This window comes from Perca flavescens, chromosome 10, assembly GCF_004354835.1.
Source record: "Perca flavescens isolate YP-PL-M2 chromosome 10, PFLA_1.0, whole genome shotgun sequence".
Lineage (NCBI taxonomy): Eukaryota > Metazoa > Chordata > Actinopteri > Perciformes > Percidae > Perca > Perca flavescens.
In genome coordinates, this window is record NC_041340.1 from 20364671 (window position 1) to 20382537 (window position 17867).

The following is a 17867-nucleotide window of genomic DNA, read 5'->3' on the forward strand; positions in this document are numbered from 1 at the left end:
ATTCTTTACATAGAATTAATTTGAGTGGAAATACCTTCTTGTTGTGAAGTGTTCAGTGTGTCACTGACTTTGGAGAGTGATAAAGCTTCTAGAGGCCCACAGCTCCACAGCACAGTTTATTCTAAAACAACATGTGATATTGTGACCAAAGCTTATATTAACATATTAGAAAATGATTGCATTATGTTTCCATATTGTCACTGTCCAGTGAAAACCATGTATCTGTGGTAACGTGTGGTATTGTGGATAAAGCATATTGTCTTATTAGTCAAACTCATTTGGATTCCATTTCAAAATTATAGTGCTGTAGATTTCCACATTCCCGCTGTTCCATTCAGTTTTTCATGTAGATCAGATATTTATAAAACAAAAAAAATGTACTTGTCTATATTAAACAAACTGAATTATGTGAAAAATGTGAAATCTGTAAACGTTGCTGTTTTGGAGATAAATAGTTTTCACTGTTTTATATGTTCTTGACTTAGTAGCTATGTATATTTTAAAAATAGTGATTTGGCATTAAGAGCCGGTTTTTAACATTGTGTAAACGCCCTTAAAGGTGCAATATGTAATACTGACAGCTAGTGTTTAAAATAGTTACTGAGGTACAAATTGAAAATACTGGAGAGAGTCATCTCCCCCGCACTCTCCTCCCCAGACTCAGGTTGCCAGGCTGAGACCGCAGCATCCATAGTCTCGCTTTGCCAGACCCTCCTCCAAAGCACGCTGAAGGAACATCCACAACAATGTTGCTATACTCTTGTCTCACATAGCCAGATATTACTTCACAGCGGAGTAGAAGCCTGTGCTCACGCAGAGCTCTGTACCCAACTGACAGACAGACTGTTTTGTCTTAGAATTACGGTAGGAACCGCTTAAAATAACACTACCTTGCCGTCCTCTCCACCCGACTGAACACACTTTATTGGCTTAGAATTACGGCAACAATCGCTAAACACACTTCAAACTCACGGTCCTCTCTTCCCGATTTACAGCCTCCCTCTCTTGGCTTAAAAGAAGTCACCGTTGTCGGCTACGGCCGCTGAGGTTACATGGTGGCAGTCCGACATGCTGCCATTCCGACATGCTTCTATTCTGACATGCCGCTATTCCGACATGCCGCTATTCCCTAACCCTTAACCCTAACCCTAATGGAAACAAAAATTGTCGGAGTGGTGGGACGTTGGAAAAACAATGGAAGTGCCGCCACTCCAACAATTAGACGTCAATGTCGAAGTGGGGGTATGTCGGAATGGATGGCGGAACCTGGCTGCTGAACAGGCTACACGTTGTAAATAACCATGGCCCGCTTGCTTGCCTGGTCCTTCGGTAACGTCAGCAGTTAGCAGGGTTAGCATTGTGGTGTTAGCCAGAACCAGTCGGGATCACTTTACTGGCTGTGTCTCAATTTATTTTTGTGAGTAACCAACTTGGCTACTCTAGCTATAAAATTCAATGTGAGTACACAAATGTTGAAATGACATAAAATGCCTGGCTGTCAAACTGGGCAGTTGATAACAACACACAGGCCAAAACACAAACAGAAATTCCGTCACAGAATGGAAATTTCAAAAGGAGAAAATACTGGCATTAGCATTGTTGTCAGAAAATATAGTATTTCAACTTAGCATGTTTCCTTAATATCTGATAATGCATTGGGGTCATTTTGGGATTTATTACAGTAAATATATTACATAGGCTATTGGACCTTTAAAGCCCAAACTGTAATTTTACGGCATAACAATTATGGGCATATTCACATATATATTTAAAGTGTTTAACTCTTACACTATTGAATTGTTAATAATAGTTGTTTCCTCATTGAATTATATTTTCAAATATAGGTCTGTTTTGCTTCTACATTTATAAATAGTAATAACATAAAACCCTTTATTGTAAGAGCTTTAATTTAGTTAATTTGTGTGTTTATGTATCAGTCAATTTAGATTAGCTACCCTTTTGTTAAATTATTTTATCACGGACTGTACTTTTAATGACTGCTGAGAATTGAATTAAACGTCGAGACTCATCATCAGTATTAATTGGTGGTTTCCCTCTACTGGTTTACATTGGCATTACTGTCTCTTGGGTAATTAAATAAAAAAAGATTTGCAGTAGCAATAATTTACATCCTATAGCTGTTACTTCCTTAGGAGGCTTCACTAAAACAGTCTGCCTCAATAGATATTGAGTGTGAAATATGACTGGTTATTGTTGCAATTGGAAGGTCAGACATGTTTTAATGTTTTAGGGAATTCCCTTTACACTAATGAACAGTTGCCATTGAAGGGCGGCATAGAGAGAGAGAGAGAGAGAGAGAGAGAAGAGAGTGAGAGAGAGAGAGAAATAGAGAGAGCAGGATGACATGATAAATTGTTGAGTTGAGCTCAAACAAGGAACCTTGTTTAGCCAATATACCGCTGACAAAAGAGAGACAACTTTTGTAAGAGGAAGAAAGAGTTGAAACATCTTAGTCTTGTATTGCAAAGTCTCTCAGTAAACTAATAATGCCAATAGTAAAGTCTAAAGCTGTATAGTGCTGTTCTCCTGTAATATAATATTGAGAAAACTATCATGTCATTATCACTGCAGTATTCAAGTATTAAAAACCACATAATAAAACTCAAATTCATGTTAACAATGATTCAATTTGCTCTGTATTTTCAACTATTAAACAAACAAAATATTGGTGTGCTCAACATGTTATAATAAAGACCTACTGGTGTGTTAGAGGCAGTTTGAGAGATTGAGACCATTTTCATTAAATGTAATTTGTTATCGTTCTTTTAGAGATGTAATGCGTTACATACTTATATTGTCAGTAATGATGAGATGGAGAGATGACAAATGTCAGCTGTCAGTCTCAAATCCTCTTTCAGTGTAAAGGAGGAATGTTTCTTTCTCTGATATCACTTCCTTTTCTCCTCTCTGCCTATAAGACATTTATACAACAACACTCTGGTGGGTGAAAGGTTTTCACACCTTCTCCTCTGAGGCTGATCACTAACAGGACACATTTCAGGCTGTCCAGTGTAGGATGTTCAGGTAGAAAAGCTGCTGACTGGATCAACAGAGGCTGAACACTGAGGAGACATGGAAGCTGTGGTTGGACTGTTGCTGATGCTACTAGGAGTCTCTCATGGTGAGCTGTTTGACTGATAACACTAACAACAAATATTAATATTGGATTCAATATTATGTGAATACAATACTTTGCAGCTCTATCCTTATGTGCAGCTGTGGGTGTAAAGTATTCATGAGTAAAGTATACTGCAGGCTGGAGAGACCTGTTGGTTCTAAAGAAATTACCATTTTAATTGATAAATTAAGATTTAAGAATCATCTGGCAGCAGATTTAAACTCACATTTCAGCTTCTCTAAAGTTAAACCTAAAATATTTCTTCATTTCCAACAGCAATGGCAAATCCCGAGATCAATTCCACAGTAAAAATTACAATTAATGAGCTTCTGCAGATACATCTATTAAAATATCATTTTATTAAACAGTTATTTTTAAACCAAATTTCTCTATACTGAGTTCACTTTTTCAAAACTGTTCAGACAGTTGACTTAGGGTTAGTGCAGCTCAGCAACATCAACAGTTAATCTAAAATCTAAAATCCACTAATGCAACCAAATCACCTCAAATATCAGGTTTAACTCTTACTGTTACGTACCAGTTATATCACAGTAAACTACAGGCAGCTGTGGTCAGCATTTAACTTTACTTTCTTTTGTGTCACTGTAATTGACTTCAACAGTTTATCACTATAAAAGTCTTCTACAGTAGACTGTGAGGTTTACAGTGTAATACTGCAGATAGGCCTGCCAGTAATATTGTAGATGCATTCTGTAAATAACAATGTCTCTTGAATAATTGTTATCCAGTACTGATCTTAAAATTGTCAGATAATTTTTATATTGAAACAAATGCATATTCCTTAAAAGACCTATGACAAAATAGGATGAGAAGAGTGACAGTTTTGTGGAACTGAACATTTATTAAAGTAAAAGGCATTGCGTTATCAAATTGTAGTAACATAAATGTATCTAACGGGGGGGCGTAAACGTAGTAATGACAGCTGCCTCTCAACTTTGTTACCGATAACATGGTTTACTAATGCCTTTATATGCCTTCATACTCATTAACTGCACCTTAACCAATGCAACTGACATGTCCCAGTGGGTGTTTGCAGCCAATAACAACCTTTGTATTGAGCCAACAACTACTCCTACCACTGTTGGTAAGAGGATTGACATCAAAGTGACCATAAAACCCTCCGCTCACATTACACACACCAATCAAACTGTTGCTTTCCAAACAGATCACTCCGGTGTGCGAGCAGCTGTGGCGATTCTTGCATTAATTGGGATAGTTGTCTATTTTGCTTGGAAGGAAAAGAAATGCAAGATGGCTGAAAGCTCTGCCGTCCATCACAAGATGGAACATCAAGATAACTCTGTTGTGATGGTTGTAATGAGAAGTTCTGCATCTGAACTTTAACTTTGTGAAACTAACACCTTAGTGTCTCTTTCACCTGCTGTGATTGGCCATGTGGGTGTGGAAATAAGCTTTACAGTGGGAATTCTCTTCTGTTTTTATTCTTCTAAAACTTCATATCTGTGTCCACAGCTTAGCAGCTCACTATGAATACCTTCTTATAAAAAGATGTCAGTGTTTTCTGCAAAAAAAAAATTGTATCACTCTGGAAACTCTAATTGAACAAAGATTACAAAATGTAACTCTAGTTCTATGTTAAGAAGTGGAGCCTTCTGTTCCATATAAATTATGTTCACCATACCATAAATCGTTAGTCCCGGTGATAGGCATGAAGAATAACTGTATAGAAAAAGCCAATCTTCTTGCTGATGGTCTTGCTTGCTTAATATAGGTCTATAGAGGTATCAGGGTTAAATTGTGACTGTTTCAACCAGTTTAAAACTCCTTATAGTTGCTTTAAATATTTTAGGCCATTTGTCTTTAATCAAGAGTTGCCAGTGGAGGGTGATAGAGTCTAAACAGACCTAACAAGACCGAGAGAGAGAGACCGAGAGAGAGAGAGAGAGAGAGATAGAGAGAGACCAGGAACATTGCAGAGATGACATAAGATTTTTAGACCGCTTTGGGCCAACAGCATAGTGTGAATGTGCATATTATAGCACCTTGGGATTGCATTTTTATTTATTTTTTTAAAGATTATTTGGGGCATTTTAGGACTTTATTTCCACAGGACAGATGAAGACATTAAAGGGGAGAGAGAGGGGGAAACACATGCAGCAAAGGGCTGCAGGTCGGAGTCAAACCCGCTGCGTAGAGGAGTAAACCTCTATATGTGTACTCCTGCTCTACCAACTGAGCTAACCCGGCCACTACAGGGATTGCATATTTTTGACATTTTTACCTTGTTGATATATCTCTGACAAAAGACAAAAAAACTTTGGTCAGAGGAATAAAGAGATGGAACGTTTCAGGTGGTCTTATAGGTGAAGTATTGCAAATACTCTAAATGATCAATATCAACAAATACAGGGATTCACTGGCCAATAATAAAGTCTGAAGCTGTATAATGCTGTTCTACCACTCAGGCTGACATTGTGTAAAAATATAATATTGTGATAACTATCATTTCATTATTACTGCAGTATTCAATCACATGATAAAAACTTTAATTCATTGATTCCATTAATCTTTACCCCTCATTTTGAATGTTTTTCAACTAATTAACCATTTAAACTTTTATGGTTAACCTTTTAAGTGTATCTGACATTTCTCTTTAAGTTCAACTGAACATTCTTCTCCATTATGTAAATCACAAAATTACAGATTTTTATGCATAGTTCTTTGTAATTAGAATGATTTTTTTATAGGCCTATATCTAATGGCATATCTGTCTGTTTAAAATGCAGTTTGGTGTGTGTAAATAGTTTTATGTGCCTAACATGCTCTTATAATAAGGGTTAGTGTTAGTTATAATGATAACAGAGGCAGTTTTAGCAGACACATTTTGATTAAACGTAACTTGTAATCATTCATTTAGAAATGATAAATATGATTCATCATATTTCCTCAGAGATGATAAGATGGAGAGATATATAAGGGTTTATTTTTTATTACTTTAAAATGTCCGTCTCAAATCCTCTTTCATTGTAAAGGAGGAATGTTTCTCTATCTTCCACTCAGTCCATCAGAGGTCGTCGTGTTGGAGGCTAAAAGGGGAAGTGAAACTGATATCACTTCCTTTTCTCCTCTCTGCCTATGAAAAGATTAATACAACAACACTCTGGTCGGCTCAAAGTTTTCACACCGTCTCCTCTGAGGCTGATCACTAACAGGACACATTTCAGGCTGTCCAGTGTAGGATGTTCAGGTAGAAAAGCTGCTGACTGGATCAACAGAGGCTGAACACTGAGGAGACATGGAAGCTGTGGTTGGACTGTTGCTGATGCTACTAGGAGTCTCTCATGGTGAGCTGTTTGACTGATAACACAAATAACACATTCAAATGTATATATATATATATATATATATATATATATATATATATATATATATATATATATATATATATATATATATATATATATATATATATATATATATATATATATATATATATATATATATATATATATATATATATATACATATATATATATATATATATATGTGTGTATATGTAGGCCAGAATCTGCGTTTTGGTGAGTGTGTGTGTGTGTGGGGGGTGGGGGGGTCATATCATAGTGGGGGATCTGGCTGTCCTCCCCAGGGAAGTTTTGAGCATCGACTTCATTTCCTGTATTCGGATACACTTTAATGCACCAATTTACAGTGGAAATACCTTGGTTTAGCCTATGTGAAGAAGAAAAACACAGATGACAATTGTAAATATGTCAAACAGATAATGGAAAGTATGTTGTTGCGTGTCATTGGGCATTTTTAAGTGGGTATATGGAAATCCTGGAGCTTTCTTTGTGGGTATACTGCGTATACTGTGTATACCTACGTATCACGTAGACTACACTACTGGCTATTGGTTTCATGTTGTGTAGTACAGACATTATCCTTAGTGATGTGTAATGCAGGTCTAATGGTGAAGGTTATAGACATCTGTTGGTTCTGAAAAATTACAACTTTTTATTAAAAGAATAATCTGACAGTTGCAGCAGTTAGACACTGATATTTAACCTTTTCAAAGGTTCAGTAGTTTTAAAAAAAGATTTAGGCATTTCTAAGACCAATGGAAAATCCTGAGATTATTTCCACGTCATTGTGCATGTACAGTAAACATTACAATTATGAGCGTTTATGGATTAATCTATTAAATTATAGGCTATAGGTTTAAAGCACTTCCTCCCTGGTAGTTCAGATATTTTATGACCCGATCAAACCCTAACTTTCCCCTTGAATAGACACTTGAAATACAACTTTGTATGACATTGTATCATGACATGGCATTTATGTCATACTTATACTGAAACTATTTTATGGAATCATTATAAAAAATACTATTCACAATATCTTGCATATCATTAAACATTTTCCCAAATACCGCCTAAACCCTATTTTAATATCTCTTGGAAAGTTGGTATTGCCATTGGTATAATTTTAAATAACGTTCTACAGGTGTGAAAAACAGCATGAGTTCATAATGACTGGATGAGGTTAATTTAGTTAAATCAATGATAACATCTATTACAGATAAATATGTCTGCTAGCTTGAGCCTTACCGGTTACGAGTCAGGCCTGTGCAACACTCAGCCACGCAACAATTACCGGCTGTTTGCATAACGTGGTCTGAAAGAGAAACAGCTTCAATAAACCATTATAAATAACTTACAAAAAGGTGGTATTAACTGTTTTTAAATGCCCTGGGTATGTAAACCTACTGTGGTTGCAGACAGAATGCAAGTGTCATCTTTGTTATGCATCATATTTTGTGTTCATATATATATTGTATTTATTTAGTAGAATATTAATCTGAAAAAGAACAGCACCTGCAAAATAAATGAAGCCAAGTAAAAAGTACAGTATTTCTCTCTGGTGGAGTCAGTGGCGGTTTTTGGCACGGGCGAACCGGGCAGCCGCCCGGGGCGTTATTTTTTCATGTCACATGGGGGGCGGCAGCAGAATTAAAAAAAAATAATAATAAATCCTCTGCGCCGCAAAGCGTATTTCGGTTTTCTATCATTTCACTGTGTGGGGAATTGGCAGTTCAGCGCCCCCCTTGCAGCTGCAGGCACCCTGCTTGCTGAGAGAGGTCAACACCCCCTACTTTCACAATGAAATGGACTAGTCCGTAACAGTGCGCCGCGGCGCGAAAGATAAACACACGGTGACAGGAGAAATGGCAAGTAGGCTGAGACGGAGCAAGACGAGTCTAAACCTTTTGTAGCAGTTCCACTGCTGTAGACCTCTGTTCACAGATAACAACAAACACACAGGGAGGAATATTTGCCACAGCACTTTATTTGAGGATCGCAGCAGCAATGAATTGTCCCACAATCCGTCTGGAGCTCCCTCGCTCCCAGTTGGCCCGAGGCTCTCGGTCGCGAGGGCAAAACTTAGCTCACCACACAGTGTCCACGTCTCCTCTCTCACGGTCGGCCATCAAAAGCTTGCTCCGGCTCACTACTGCTTTAAAGGGAGAACATGATCAGACAACTCGCTGCAGCTGTAGCAATCAGTCCCTCCCTACCTGCTCACCTGAGCCACCACCTCCTCCCCACACCCCCTCCACACCACCACACCTTTCTTTTATGTCAATGGTCTAAACGCCAAAATGAAACAAAGTTACCCAAGCGGCTCAATAAAAGAAAAAAAGCGAAAAGACATGTTTTCGGTAGTAGCAGGACCTCCATCAGCTCCCGTGGCTGATGATAGTGGTGCTGGTGTCGGCTACAGTGACATGCACAGTGAGGAGGAGACTTTAGGAGGAGAGGGACAGAGATGAGGGAGTGAGGCTACAACCTGCGGTAAGCTGAGCACAACTCCCCTTAAACACTTAAAACTGAGTGGTGGACAAACTGTTGATGATAAAACTACAACAATAAAAAAGTGGGAATGCTTTACTGTATGATTGCATTAGTAGCGTATAAACGTTGCACATCATGCAAACGTTCTTAACGAGAATTTATGCTTTTCTATCTGCATTGACAGACAAAAACTCATGATAGACCTCTTCAAATTTTAGCACAGGGCCTCTTGAAATGAGATATATATATATATATATATATATATATATATATATATATATATATATATATATATATATATATATATACAGCATGTTTTATGATTATTAGGAGTATACCGTTTTACTGTATTAATAAATGGCACTTTGTTGAAGTATTTAATATGTCAATTCTCACTGATTCTTGCTTACTCATTACATGGCGTTAGTAGCCTAGTTTTAGGAGTAGGAGTTGGTATACATATTCAGGGGAGCGCAAGGACAGGTACAGCTTTATCAATACTAGTAAAACAGTTAAACAGTTTTATTCCCAACGTGTATATATTTAAAATTATTTGTTCTTATATTCTATCCTATTATTATTTAATGTATATTGTATCCTATTATTTCATTTATATTGTGTGTGTGCAGTGTGTCTCATATTGTGCTGCTGCAACACTGGTATTTCCCATTTTTTTTGGATCAATACAAATCTATCTATCTATCTATCTATCTATCTATCTATTTATGTATTTATTTATTTGTGATCTTATGTGTTGGGCCGGTCTGGGCCAAAATGCCAGGGCTGATTTTTGGTCCCAGTCAGTCACTGTGGCTCAAGCAGAGAGGAGCTAAAGTTGATCAAGTCATACCTGAGGTCAACTATGTCCCAGGAACGGATCATTGGCCTCGCCGTCATCAATATCAATCACTCAGTATGGCAGCAGATTTCATACGATGACATCATTGATGATTTTGCATCAAGGAAGGCCAGAAAGGTCAGGTTTTAGTTGTAGTTTGGGTTTTCCGTTCTTAGTGCTATAGTGTAATAATTACCTTCTCTTTAGTGTGTTTTCACATTTGTGTGATGAAGGATTTGCTATTTCGAATATTTATTCTATATTGTGTCTTTTGGCAATGTTGGAGGTAGAGATTGTGCACCTTAAAAGAAAAAAATGTGTGTGTGTGTGTGTGTGTGTGTGTGTGGGGGGGGGACGCTCGGAGGGCGCTCGGAGGGGGTCTTGCCCGGGGCGTCATTCAATGTAGAACCGCCCCTGGGTGGAGTAGTATAAAGTACCATGAAATGAACTTAATAACTAAGTAAATTTACTTACAATAGTTACATTTCACCACTGGTCAGGTTTGTGTCATTTCTCAGCTGCACAAAAATAACTTTCTGTTCGCAAACTGGAGTTTGAGAGAGAAACAGCTGCAGCAAAACAACTGTTTCTGTTTGGATACGGCTCTTTGTTATTGTCTTTCATTTTGTATAAATTGAAGAATCAAAATTGTTTACTTTTTTATTTTAACACTTATATTTCAACATTCCAGGTGTGGAAACCTACTGTGATGGCCGACAGGATGGAGCTCAGTGTTATGGAGCTTTGGGAGGAACTGTGGTCCTCCAGCTGATGGACAGCGCCTCAGAAATATTTATATACCAATGGTCAACAAAAACAACAATCAAAGCAAATACAACAACAACAATAGTACTCCATGGGAGAAAGAATGTGATTGTGTTTAATGCGATAGCAAACAGATCCTTCTTTACTCCCAGTAATGGAACATTTAGGATCAACAACCTGAGGTGGACTGATGGAGGTGAATATAAACTTTTAATCTTTGAATCAGATGGCCGTGAATCAGAGCAGCGGACTCTACAGTTGACCATTCAAGGTAAATCACTCTTTTACGAATGTAGTGGTATAAATAGACACACATATATTCTATTGTTGAACTACATATATATTTCATATTCTACATATATCTCTGTATATATGTCTGGCCTGTTCTGTATTAGAAACTGTATAAAGTGACCAAGATTCTGTTAATGTGAAAAGTCATCTGAGTGTGTTTCCTTCAGCTCCTGTGTCCTCTGTCCTGCTGGTCTCTGAGTGTCTGTCCCAGGGAGAGATGAGGGTGTCCTGCTCCTCTGGGGGAGGGGACAGTCCTCAGTACAGCTGGACTCTGGATGGACGCACACTGACAGACGCTGAGCTCCTCTCTGGAAATACTGAGACTAACAGCATCACTCTGAAACAAAAGGTCTCAGGACGACTGGTCTGCTCAGTCAGGAATCAAGTCAGTAATGTCTCAGAAGAAAAGACGATATCTACATGTGGTGAGTGAGAACATTATTTGACAGTTTGAAGTTTGTGACACTGATCATTTACTGTAGATCAGTCATTGATCTGTTTCTTTGTTCCCACAGGCTTCATATTCATTAACTGCACCTTAACCAACGGGACGCAAATATCACAGTGGGTGTTTGCAGCCAATAATACCCTGTGTCAGCCAACAACTACTCCTGCCACGACTGCAGACCCTTCCACTGTGGGTAAGAGGAGTGACATCACAGTGTCAATTAACCCCTGCACTAATAACACATCCTCCAATCCAAATGTGACCAGAGATGCCCTATGGTACATTAGTAAGTAAAACTAACTATGCTGCAGTGGATTTATTAAAGTCATTTGCTCTTTTTATTTTTGTCTGTCGCCATAAAACACCTGTAGTGGTCTGTAGAGTTTGTAACTTAAAGATCTGTGTGTCTCTTGTGTCTGTTATTATTGAAACAGGGTACTTGCCGATAATGGCCGGTGTACTGTCTGCGTTGGTAATTCTGTTAGTGGTCGGGGTGGCTGTTGTCTGTGCTCAGAAGAAAAAGCAACACAACAAACCTAAAGGTACAAAAAAACCAAACTTCCTTTCCTCCAATCTCTGCATTCACAGTTTGTTCCTCTATGTACACTGTCAGTTAGCTAAATATAAAGCTAGCAGAAGATTTGCTTTAGCAGAAATACCTGAAGAAGAGGGAAATGGCTCACTTTGCTCTGTTTACTGGTCTAAAGCACCACATCCTGGTAATTAGAGAACTTCAGAGGCAGATTTTTTGTTAAACTAAGTTTGGATAAAAACAGGTTATCTGTTTCCCTCTGCTTCCAGTCTTTAAGGCAAACTTGAGTAATATCAATCTTTTAGTCTTACTCTTCTGCAAGAAGAACTATTCTTTTAACAATCCAATGAACAAACACTCAGCGGTGGATGAAATATTCAGATCTTTTACTTTAAGGAGAAGTACTACAGTCAAGGGTGTAACTTTAAGTTCAACACTGGGGGGTTGAAATCTCCATCTGCATGTAAAACACTTCATTCCCTGCATCCTTGTGAATGTTGTTGCAACAATGTGTACCTTTCCTGCATCAATGTATGGTGCAAATGTCTTTATTTTTGTAAAGGAAATTATAATAGGGTTTTTGGGGTTGGTTGCACAGTCCAGTTTTGATTATTTGGGGGGGTTACGCCTATGACTACAGTAATAGCTAATATACTCTTAAAATACTCCATTACAAGTAAGTCTTGCATTGAAAATGTTGCAAAAGTAAGTATGTAAGTATAATAAGGAAAATACTTTAAGTATTAAAAGTAAAAGTATTTGTGAGGGATTAAGCAGTAAGACACAAGGAGTCACATGTAGGCTTAAATAAAGGAGGGGTTTGTTTACCCAAAAATAGCACAATTAAACTGTTTACAACAAAATGAAGATAAAGATTCGGGCCCAACAGTGTATATGTAAATAGTGAGAAATGCTCATCACAATTACCCAGAGTCTATAATAATACCTTCAGTGTTTGCTTTGTTCAATTAACAGTCAAAATTGAATGAATTGAATGAATATATTACAATAATTATAAGGAGAAGCAGCAAATCTTCACATTTGTGAAGGTAAAACCATGAAATATTTGTACATGAAAAATGACAAACAATTATCAACGCTTCTCTGTTCACAACACTGCCGTCTAATGCTTTTAAGGTTTTCTTCTTCATAAAACGTGTCGGACATCGTTACATTTTTGTATACATTTTTATTTATTTACATTCGTAAGCTACAGGACAGCATCTTTCTAAACATGACCTGCGCAAAAGAAAAAAAAAAAAAAAAAAGAATGCGTGATTGTACCGAGCACTTCTGGTAATGCACTTGCTAATGCGTCCCCAGCACATTTCAAACCAAACTGATGCCCATGCATTCAGGGCATTGCCAAATGAGTTGATAATCTTAAAGTAAGATTATCAGCTCCACAAAACTCTCTCTGTATTTCTCAGTATGGCTATGTTCAGAAGATTGTGTCGTCCGGTGACTTTCTTCTGAAGAGTCCATTATGTTTTTTTAATCCTCCATGTCCTCCGTGGCTACTAGCAACTGTGTGGGGGAGGGGTGGCTGCACGAGCACAATCACATAAGGCTTGTATCATGTGGACGCTCCGACAGAGTTTTTGTCATTACTTAGATCAAATCCTCATGGGGAGACAGAAACTACGCACTATAGCTTTAATGGAGTAATTGTTTCAGCTGACTTTATAAAAACTGTTGGGCGGTTAAGTACAAGTAGCTCAAATGTATACTTATGGACAGTACTTGATTGAATGTAGTTAGTTACATACCACTGCAAACACTGAGTATAGTTAAATATATGTCTGTGCCACTTCTTCCATTCACTCTGCAGAAGAAGAAGACGACCAAGAACTAACCTATGCTGATGTCAGGTTCACGCAGCGGCCGGGGAAGCAGATGCAGCGAAAGTCGGAGGTGGAGGTGGAGGTGGAGTACGGCCAGGTCAAGTTCTCTGAGCGACCTCAGCAGACTGTTGAACCAGCAGGAGATGAATGTGTGTACGCCAGGGTCCGTAAAGACAGGTGATTCACGGCGTTTAGTGTTTTTTTTACAAAGACTGCACCACTGAAGACAGAGAGAGGACGTGTTTGTGAAGATGCCCAAAGCTCTTTTACCTTCATTTGATGTGATGTTCAAAATGACAAAATATAGATACAGTATTATTATTCACCACTTTGACTTCTGGGATGAGTGAGCTTCAAAGTATCATCATCATCATTCGAATCTTAATTTCCATAATTTTTACACTCTCTCTTTGCATTTGCATTATGTTCTACTTCTCTGTTTTTACTCGTTTTTAATTTATGAGCATATTTACTTTTATTTCATTGTTAAAACTGTGCTGTACATTTGCCAAAGGCTAAATTTTGAAGAATAATGTTAATTGATTGTATTACTCCACAATAATTGGCAGACGTGGACACTCTGAAGTGCTCTGACAAGCTGTCATCTGTACATTTATGTTCTGTGTTTTAACTTCATATCAAAGGGATAAAGATAAAGTAGGTCTTTACTTAGATTAATATATATATTAAACAGACTTGGATGGATTAGTTGAGGTTCAGAGTTTCTCAAATACAGTAGTAAGCTCCTGTGTTGGTAGTGTAGAGATTTCTTAAATGTTTTATGCGGTGTGGGAGTTAATCTCACATTGACTGCGTTATCTTCCTTTGGGTCTGTTGCCATACAGTCTGATAAGTTTGTAGAGAGGTGTCTTGTGTCTCAGGAAGTTCGCAGTAACAGTAACCACGTATTTGTTTCCATCGTGTAAACACTTCTGCTTTTTCTTAGGCATGTGCTTTCATTCTTTCAAAATTGGTTTATCAGTTGCAACGGGTGATTTTAAGACCTTACATCAACCCTGTGTCAGTTAATGGTGAAATATCCCTGTAATGTAAGAATAATTATGGCTTGTGTACTTTTATTCATACTCTGAGATAAAAGGGGGGGGGGGATTTGTCTATTTTAGTAGATGCAGTCATAGATAATACACAGTCTAAGCAAATTATATCTCAGGATTGCCTGCAACAGTAGGCTACAATGCAGGTTGCTTAGTGTTTCTTAATACAGTGAGTTAGCAGTAAAAGGAGGAACACCTTCTAAAGGAGGCTGTTTTTCTATTTTTCTCCTTTACTGAAACAAGAGGGGACAAAATGTAGTGTGAGAAAATTAACTACGTGTCGGATTCTGATTCAGTTTATCTTTTAGCAACATCAGCTTTTTTCTATATTTAGTTTGACACGTTTCCTGTCTTAGTCGCTTCCAGTTTTAAAGGTTTCACAACTGAAATATAGATACCTGTAGTAAAACCTTAAACATTGTGATGTTTAATACTTGTAATAATTCAGAATTTGAGTAATTTTAGGGCTCTGACTTTCAAGTCTGGAGAATAAACTATTCTACATTGTGGATATCTATGCTCCCAGTTTGTGAGTAGAACGCATTGCTGACTTGTAATGTTTCATTATCTAATGTTAACCAGTTAGTCAACTATCAAAAAGGTTTATAATTAAAAAAACATTTTATGTCTGGAATTAAATTGAAGTACATGCAAACTAGGACCAAAACAGACAATAATGCACAAGAAAATGTAAGTTCTTAGGTATTGGGTCTGACCCTACTCTGACTTGGAAATGATCAGTGTATTCTGACCACAGACATCATACAGTGTCCATCATATTCCTGTAAGATGCTCTATTAACTAATCTAAATATCCCTGACACTTTGGTTTTCCTACCTCTTCTCAAAGACCCAATCTTTTCTAACCATTGTACAGCTGACATGCTCCAGCCTAGAGGAGTAAGTGCTCGACTGCACAAGACGTAATAATAAACGGCGAAGGGAGAAACATATAGTTCAATACTGGAAGGCATCGGCTAGAATAAGGTTTCTTGGATTAAGTTAATGTTTGTTTAAATCTTTGCTTTTCTGAGTTGACTTCATAACTCTTAGACAGTGGATAATTTGCAAAGCAACCTTTAATGGATATTTTGGAGTAATAACTTTTCATATTATCAAAGCTGCTCTTGCATCTGCTACAGTCTTTTGGTACGGACTGGGTCAGGAAGTGAAATGTCAAACCTTTGATCCTCAGGAAGAGCACCCTTCTTGTCTCAGCTCAGAATCTCCCTCTGAAACCCTTCAGGACCCAGCCTAATTTAATGCTGAAGTAGCCTGACACAGTTTATTTTACTGTTGCTTGAGTTACATTTTTTTTTAATCTTTTTCCTAAAAAAATCATCTATTGTCATTATATGTAAGTTTTGGTTTTATAGGTAAAACCATGTGAGTTGTTTATGTGCTGTGTATTTAATCAAAGACAGAGGTTACATGATTGGTTTGGTTTGACATCTTGAGGTTAAAGATCCACCACTTCTATTCAGCTGATTCACAGCTATAAATATGTGTTTATGGTTCATGATAGTTGTAAAACAAACAGCCGTTTTGTTAGCTGAACCCTCTTGTTGAAACACAGTTGAACTTCTGACTGACATAATCTACTGAGCAAATAATTAACAACAAAGGAGAAGTGTAATAAAACTGCTCCAACAATGCAGTATCCTTTTTGCCATTTGATCAGTCAGCCAATACTACTTTGTTCAATTTAATAATTGTATAAGTATTAAATTGCTTAGTATTGTTGCAGCTACTATGTGTGTGACATAGGGAATCATGTTGCACCTTAGCTCTTGACAGGTTTGGTTGAACCACAATTAAACCTTTATTTTTTTCCTCATAAACAACAGGTGATATTGTCAGTCTGTCATGTGATGTTATCCTGCCATGCCAAATGTAATTATTTATAAAACCAAGATCGGTGCCAATTCTTCAATCCTGGGCACGTCAGTTTTTGACTGAAGATATAATTTTGTAATTATTAAAGTAAAGTTTGATTATTCAGTATGTGTACAGTACAGCTGTTGACTGTGGGACAGTGAATGTAATGCAGTGTTGGGAGATATAAGGGATTCTGTGAAAAGCTCATCCTGTAATGTGGCCTTTATTGTTGTATGATTCAATAACAAATTACGGTACAAACAGAGGTCATTAAATTCATGTTTTACAGTAATTAAGTAATTTTGTGGGCTGGTAAAGCTTTAGACCATTGGTACACTTCCTCATTGGCGGCATGAACTTATGAAGAAACTTTTCTCTGTGGTAATGCTATGGGAAAGCAGTAGACAGACCCACAGCTTGTGACTGTGCTCAATGCTAATGAACAGAAAAAAACAAACCAGATCGATAAACCTCTGGCCTGAGCATGCTTTTTATATAATGTGCAGCAAATGTGCACCAACATAAACTTCAACTTGAACAAAATACAAACAATTTAGATTGAATTGAAATAGAAAACAGGAATTCTTTCACAAATCAATAAATATATGAGTTGCAGAAATCGGTGGTACGGTGGTTTATTTTGAAAAGAAATGTATGCCGGCATCTGCTGACTATGGTCTGTGGTACTAAAGTTACATTGCTACGTTTGCCAATTTTCCTTCCTCTTCTTTAAATTGAAATGCAAAACAGGAAGGATCTGACAGTGTGATAACACTTCTTACATGCAGTGTAGTATATCCTTTTTTTTTTTTTTTTTTTAAGTGCTCAATCTATGCTTATTTTCAGGTTCATAATTGCATTTTCAAAAAACACCATATTTTCATTGTAATGTACATTGCTGCAGCTCCTCTTTTCACCCTGTGTGTTGAGCTCTCTGTTTTAGCTACCAAGTGACCAAGTTTGAAGCAGTTTGTGAACAGTGTTTTCTGTTGGAGATGGTAAGTGCCTTTGGGGTGGATTTTGGGCTTTTTCACTTAGTGAAACTATAATGTGCACAAAAAGATATATACAACACAATAAAGGAAAGGGAAAAAGCCAAAATGCATAATATGAGAACTTTAAGATTATTCTTTGGGCATTTATTTTTATAGGACAGCTGAAGACATGAAAGGGCACAGAGAGAGGGGGAATGACATGCAGTAAAGGGCTGCAGGTCAGAGTCGAACCCACCTGGTGTATTACAT

At 37.4% G+C, this 17867-nt stretch overlaps 1 protein-coding gene across 4 annotated transcripts in view; it reads left to right on the plus strand.

Moving 5' to 3' along the window:
- Positions 1–17066, plus strand: part of LOC114562631 (uncharacterized) — a 31901-nt gene extending 14835 nt beyond the window's left edge. For 3 of the 4 annotated variants that reach the window (XM_028589159.1, XM_028589160.1, XM_028589158.1), the window contains 4 exons: positions 11035–11292; positions 11383–11601; positions 11750–11857; positions 13679–17066. In XM_028589159.1, the coding sequence (XP_028444960.1) occupies positions 11035–11292; positions 11383–11601; positions 11750–11857; positions 13679–13872 (779 nt within the window). In that variant the 3' untranslated portion in view covers positions 13873–17066. The remainder of the gene's footprint in view (positions 1–11034; positions 11293–11382; positions 11602–11749; positions 11858–13678) is intronic. The other variant, XM_028589161.1, reaches the window with a different exon arrangement.
- Positions 17067–17867: the final 801 nt, after the last annotated feature.